The sequence below is a fragment of the Triticum aestivum genome, chromosome 2A (assembly GCF_018294505.1).
Source record: "Triticum aestivum cultivar Chinese Spring chromosome 2A, IWGSC CS RefSeq v2.1, whole genome shotgun sequence".
Lineage (NCBI taxonomy): Eukaryota > Viridiplantae > Streptophyta > Magnoliopsida > Poales > Poaceae > Triticum > Triticum aestivum.
In genome coordinates, this window is record NC_057797.1 from 6,892,052 (window position 1) to 6,898,197 (window position 6,146).

At 44.8% G+C, this 6,146-nt stretch overlaps 2 protein-coding genes across 3 annotated transcripts in view; both read left to right on the forward strand.

Annotated features, from left to right (window-relative positions):
- The window catches only part of LOC123184189 (CCR4-NOT transcription complex subunit 9), a 5,164-nt gene extending 933 nt beyond the window's left edge, over positions 1 to 4,231 (forward strand). The window contains exons 2-9 of the mRNA XM_044596350.1: positions 1,179 to 1,250; positions 1,496 to 1,585; positions 1,771 to 1,813; positions 2,045 to 2,151; positions 2,799 to 2,894; positions 3,395 to 3,585; positions 3,687 to 3,756; positions 3,877 to 4,231. Coding sequence (XP_044452285.1) covers positions 1,179 to 1,250; positions 1,496 to 1,585; positions 1,771 to 1,813; positions 2,045 to 2,151; positions 2,799 to 2,894; positions 3,395 to 3,585; positions 3,687 to 3,756; positions 3,877 to 3,957 — 750 coding nt within the window. The 3' untranslated portion in view covers positions 3,958 to 4,231. The remainder of the gene's footprint in view (positions 1 to 1,178; positions 1,251 to 1,495; positions 1,586 to 1,770; positions 1,814 to 2,044; positions 2,152 to 2,798; positions 2,895 to 3,394; positions 3,586 to 3,686; positions 3,757 to 3,876) is intronic.
- Positions 4,232 to 5,124: 893 nt separating this feature from the next.
- Positions 5,125 to 6,146, forward strand: part of LOC123186952 (protein AAR2 homolog) — a 6,333-nt gene continuing 5,311 nt past the window's right edge. Inside the window, exons 1-3 of one of the 2 annotated variants that reach the window (XM_044598684.1) lie at positions 5,125 to 5,443; positions 5,534 to 5,616; positions 6,077 to 6,134. In XM_044598684.1, the coding sequence (XP_044454619.1) occupies positions 5,315 to 5,443; positions 5,534 to 5,616; positions 6,077 to 6,134 (270 nt within the window). In that variant the 5' untranslated portion in view covers positions 5,125 to 5,314. The remainder of the gene's footprint in view (positions 5,444 to 5,533; positions 5,617 to 6,076; positions 6,135 to 6,146) is intronic. The other variant, XM_044598683.1, reaches the window with a different exon arrangement.

A 6,146-nucleotide genomic window follows, 5' to 3' on the forward strand; every position in this document is an offset into this window, starting at 1 on the left:
GGCGGCGGTGTGGCTCGACGGCGGCAATCCCGCGGGCCACAAGTGCCCTTGACGCGGCGGCGCAGCCGTTGGTCGCGGGCCGGTGTGGTGGCTGGCGACGCCCTTCTCGGCAGATCTGGGCCCTTTTGGGCCCCATCTGGGTTGGGGCGGGCCGGTGGTTCGGCGGCGGCGTTGCTCCCTGGTGGTGGTGAGGTGATGATGGTCTGCGGGCGGTGGCGGCTTCATCGGCCGCCGTGCTGCAATGTGCGGGCAGGGACTGTCTGGACCCATTTGGGCCTGGCCGGGCCGTCAGGGCCTGGTAGGTCCTTGTCGTTGCGTCCGGTCAGCTTCGCGAGGGCGGTGGAGGATGTCCCCTCCCGCCGGTCGAGTTGTGGTTGCTCCCGTGGCTGTTGTCTCCTTTCCTTTCCTGTAGGTCTCGTGTTGGCGGCCCCACTGAGATGGCGATGTTGGTTCGGTGACCGTGGTGGCACATGCTGGTGGGCGGCAGGTTGGGTGGTGCACTACAGAGTGTCCGGGGTGGTAGTGGTTGTTCGGTCGGGAGAAATCCCTGGCGGCTCGTCTGGCACCGACGTGGTGACACCTGCGGGCGCCACCAGGCCTTCCTGAAGAGCGTCGGGGATACCCCTTCCCCACTGTGTTGCGCGTACCAGGAGAAACCCTAGGACTTGTATGGGCAACAGCGGCGGCACCGTCGCATTCCTTCTTGAAGGTGTTGCTTGGTAGGCGACGCTTCAGAGTGCTAGGAACGTGGTGGAACTTCTCCGGAGGGTGCACCGGTTGCCGGTCTTCTTTTCTTCGTTGATCTGCCGGTGTCGGCATTTGTTTCTCTTTCCTTTATCTTGTTTTTCCTTTTGGGTTTGTCTGTGCTGTGCCCCAGTGAGCTGGATGTATTGGATGGTTGCTTTATAATATAAAGCGGGGGCAAACCCTTCATCATAATAGTTGCCAGGGATATGAACCATTCCAAAGTGGATGTTTTTTTTACTTGTAGACAATGCTGCTTTGATGAAGAGATACAACACTCTTTGTATGTTACAATCTGATTTGTCAATAGTGACCGATCAATTCAGCAATGCTTCTGAACCGAACAATGGTCGATTTTATGTTCATTTATTAGTTTGCATAATCATCAAGGAAGACCCTATTTTGTTATATAATGTTGTTTCATTAAATTTTAGATGAGGGAGATGTTTCCGGATCTGGCTCCTTTGTTGTGGTACTCATTCGGCACAGTTGCTGCGTTGGTCCAGGTTTGTCATAATCATTTGCTCCTTCTATATTTGCGAATTTAGTATGAGCATGTGTGAAACCACAAAAAACAAGGTTTTGAGCCTTTTAGCCTATTTATTAAAAATAATCAGTTTGATATGGTAGTTAGTCATTCTTGGTCATATTCAGTCTTCTTGTAGTAAGTGATAGTATCATTTATTATTAAGTTCTGAATTTCCAATCTTAGTTTCTCACTGGCCTACTTGGCTACTTGAAACATAAACAGGAGATTCTTAGAATCTACCCTGCACTTTCGCCTCCAACTTTAACGTCGGCTGCATCAACCCAAGTCTGCAATGTGCTTGCACTTTTTCAGGTATGCACTTAGGAAAAAATAAAAGCATAATGGAAGAATATTTGATTTCTTGTTGCTGTCATATGATGGTTTAATGTTCGACAAAGGAGTTTGTAATGCATATTTGTTCTTAATTACCTTGAACTTCACACAATAATTTTGTAACATATTTCTTTAACCTCTTCTATTTCTATTTGTTATTGCAGTGCATTGCATCACTCCCTGAGACCAGAAGCCCTTTCATAGAAGGTAATGAGAACCACTTCACGTATTAGATTTCAATGCACTGTTGATGTGCTTTGTCAGTTATCATATGTTTTGGCTAAACACTTTTGCTAGCTACTATCTTAGTAGTTGATTTGTAATAGTTTTATATATGACACTGTTCTCAATATGATATAGAGTCACAAAAGGTTTTTCACTTTTATAAACCTTTAGTTTTTGGATCTTTTTGTCAATGATTTGTTTTTGGTATTTCAGCTGATATTCCATTGTACCTGTACCCATTCTTGCGTACCGTCGACAAGGCCCAACCTTTTGAGCAGTTGCGGCTCGCCACTTTGGGTGTCATTGGTGCTCTAGTAAAGGTAACTCGTACTTGGAACGCTGAAAGTTTAAATTTCTTACATGGCCTGAAACTAGATAGGAAAATCCGGCTTGTTTCACATAATATGCAATGCATTTGTCAATTAACTTATGTACGTCGGCATGAATTTCAAATTGGTTTACCATCCTTGTTCTACATGGAATGGGAATAACTCAACCAACATGGAAGGGAAATATAGTTACATACTCCCTCCGTCCGAAAATACTTGTCATCAAAATGGACAAAAAGGGGTATCTAGAACTAAAATACATCTAGATACATCTCCTTTTATTCATTTTGATGACAAGTATTTCCGGACAGAGCGAGTATTTATTTATAATTTGCAGAGAAGTTTTGTCGTAATGATTCTGAATAGTTAGTTATGTTTTTAGCACAACGCGGTGAACACATTATATCACCTTCAAATTAGCTGATACGGATATAGATAATATGGTCAGTTTGTCACCACATAATGCAGTTCCCAGCAAGCTTGAAAGGATAAACTTGTTTTGTTGCATATTATCCTCAATCTTCCCCTTCATTTTGTTCAAATACATCATAATATTTTGAAGATCTATGTTTTGTTTTATCAATATGAGTTTTGCAAATGAGATTTAGTTTTGTTTTCCTTGTGATATGTGCATGCAGGATGAGAATGCTGAAGCTGCTGAGTATTTGCTCCAACGTGAAACCATTCCTTTGTGCTTGAACATCATGGAGATGGGCAATGAGCCTTCAAAAACCGTATGTAGCTAGACACCTTTACTCTCATATAAAATATATGTTGCTTATGCTCAACGCACGATTTATTAGGAAGACTTCTCCCCTGTTCTTGCCCCCACCAGGATTCCATCCCCATGGGATACAATGGCAATTGAAAAGCAGGTTTAATATAATTTCGAATTAATAGAACAACTTTACTGATCTACAAGCAAGTATGAACACATTTTGTCCAATATAGCTTTGAAGCTTAAGCCCCCCCTATTGTTTGGGCTACAGATTCAGCTGTTTTTTGTAGCAGATATACTTCCACCACGTCATCTCAACAATTATTATATGTAACATTGTTATTTTCCTTGTAACACCTCTTTTGCTTATAATAATCCACACAAGTTAAAAATATCAGGAGCCTGTCTCTTGTTGCAGGTGAAGTTAAAGTAGAAGCAAATCCTAGAGATAAGCCCCATAACGGATGGACACTCATTTTTGCTAATTTCTATGACCATTGCCCACTCATTTTGCAGGTGTCCACTTTCATTCTCCTAAAGGTTCTGCTAACCAAAGTTGGTTTGGAGCAATGTTGCGACACTCGCGGTCCTTTCTATGCTATTGCTTTTGCTTTACAAAAAAGGGTTGACTCACCAGATGAACGGCCTTCGGCAAGGTTGCTGAAGTGCATTATCCGGTGTTACCTTAGGCTATTTGATCATCGTAGGTTTGTACCTGCCGTCATTCCCGTTGTTGTGATATCTTTTCACGCCTTATACTTATCAAGTAGTGCCAATGTTGTTTTCTTCTTCTCTCCGATGCATGCAGGGGCCGTGCGGTGCTTAAAACAAATCTCCCCAGCGTGATACGAGATGGGACATTCAATGGCTACCTCATGGTGTGTCTTGATACTTGGGCTATAATAATGCTGCTCCCAAGATTCATTTTGGTCCACTGAAGTAGATGTCAAAAGATTGCATATATGTAATACTGACTGTATTTTCTTGCTGGAACACAGGGGGATCCTTCAGCACAAGAATGTCTGCAGAAACTGTTGGCTGCCTTTCACGGCTGCAACGACAACGCCATCGTGCCATGAATCGCACAACGCCGTTGCGGTTTCCATTGAGACAATGAAAAAAGTCTGTTGTGTTAATAAGCCTTGGGCAATCATCGGTGTTTGGAACATGTAGAGACTGTAATAAATTATAGGGGAAGGAGGAAGCCCCTATACATGACGATCCTTCTCTTCTGCCGTATTTGCACGTTAATTAAATAAATACTAGCTTCGTCATTATGGTTCCATGTTGGGGAGGTTGTTGTGTTACCGTTGGAATTATGGAACGTCAATCGAATTGAGTTGTCATGGAGATTGTTGTTGTGTTTGTTGATCATATGCTGTGCATGCATTATCTGAAATACTGGCATGTAAATACTACTCCCTCTGTAACTTAATGTAAGATGTTTTTTGACGCTGTCATGGACTCTAAAAACGTCTTATAAAAAGTTACAGAGGGAGTAGATCCTTCATCTCTCATGAACTGGCAATCCTAGAGAATGATATCATTATCTTCTTGTATTTGATTAGCGAGTCAGAGTGCGGTGTTTCTGCACCCAGGCGCACCGTGATTAAAAATATATAACAAAAAAGTAAATAAAAAAATCTGAACCAGAGATGTATGAATTTTTATAGGTGCTCACAAATTTTTGTTAGAGATGACATCAGAGGAGCTTGAGAAAAAACGGAGCTCGGAAAACTCGAGCAACTTTGGATTTGTTTGAAGCATCGTGGAGATTTCTTCTAGAGGTGCTTTTTTTTCTTAGGGGGTTATCTCTTGGGGCGGCAATCCATCGTGGATCCTGGGGTTTGGTAAAATCAGTAATTAAGAGGTAACCCTTTGAAAGGTCACAACCCTGAGAGCTGTGCAAATATTTTCGTGGATTTTATTATACCTTTTATTTTTTTCAAACCGTGTGTCCAAATCACAAGCCATTTTTATTGTTGCATTTCTCACTTTGAGATCTTCGAAACCGAATAAAAAAAGAAACCGAATGAAGAAACATGAAAACAAACCGCGGTCTTCACTTTTCAGGAAGCATCGTCACCGTACCGTGAAGCACAACTTTTTTACTATCGCCCTTAAAAAAAAACTTTTTTACTATCGCTTCATTCCCCCGGAAAAAAAAGGTGTGCTTCATCCGCTGGAAGGCCTTGGCCTGCTCTATTTGGGCCCCAAACCTGGTGGGGAAGGGCGTAAAACGAACAGCCCATCGTCTCTCTCGCCACTTCTCCAAGCTTCCCTAAAAAAAAACAGTTCTCCAGGCGGCGGCCGCTGCTTCTCTCTCCTCCCACCGCCGGCGGCCTCGCGCTCCGCCCCCCTCCCCCGGCGGTCCCGTGAGCAGCTTGGCCCAGCACCGAGCGACGCCGAGAGCTGGCCGCGTCGGGCGCTGCTGGCATGGGGAGCAGCGGAGCAGGCGCGGCGGCGCGGATGGACCCCGAGGCGGCCACGGAGCTGGCGCGGAAGGGGGTCACCCTCCTGCTCCTCGACGTGCCCCAGCACACCGTCCTCGGCCTCGACACGCAGGTAGTACGCCAGCCCTCTCCACCCCCACCCACCCCCAACCGGCGGCTACAGCTTCAGTTCTGAGATTGGTTTTCCCTGCTGCTGATTCAGGTGTTCTCGGTCGGCCCCAGGTTCAGAGGGATCAAGATGGTGCCCCCAGGCCCGCATTTCCTCCACTACTGCTCCCCCAGCAGGTACCAAGCAGCATGCTTGAGCAATAGCACACCCAATCCTCTTCTTCTTTTGTAGTACTACTGATGATTTGATGCGCTGTCTGAGGAATTTCTTACTGCTGCACAAGTATTAGTGATTTAACTGAGTAATCTAGAGTTGATGCAAACCCGCTGTACTGACTGACACATTCATGCCAGAGTGGATACAAACTTGCTTTATGGGGAATACATGCTAGATTAGCAACATTATGCTGCCTTGCAATTCTTCCTCTTCTATTTAATTCCTTCAAAACCTGCTTCTGTGACATCCTGAAAACGGTTGCCCACTGTGTTAGATTGTCAAAGTTCATGTGCCTAATTTGTTCATTTCGCTCGCATTTCCACATGTTCTAATGGTTAACGTTGTTTAGTTATGGCTGATACCATTATGCCATGTAATACTCCATACTGACCGTTCCTCCACTATCCGGCATCCTTTTAGGCACGGGAATGAGTTCGCGCCGACAGTCGGATTCTTTCTTACTACTCACCCATCTCAGGTACCCCCCCCC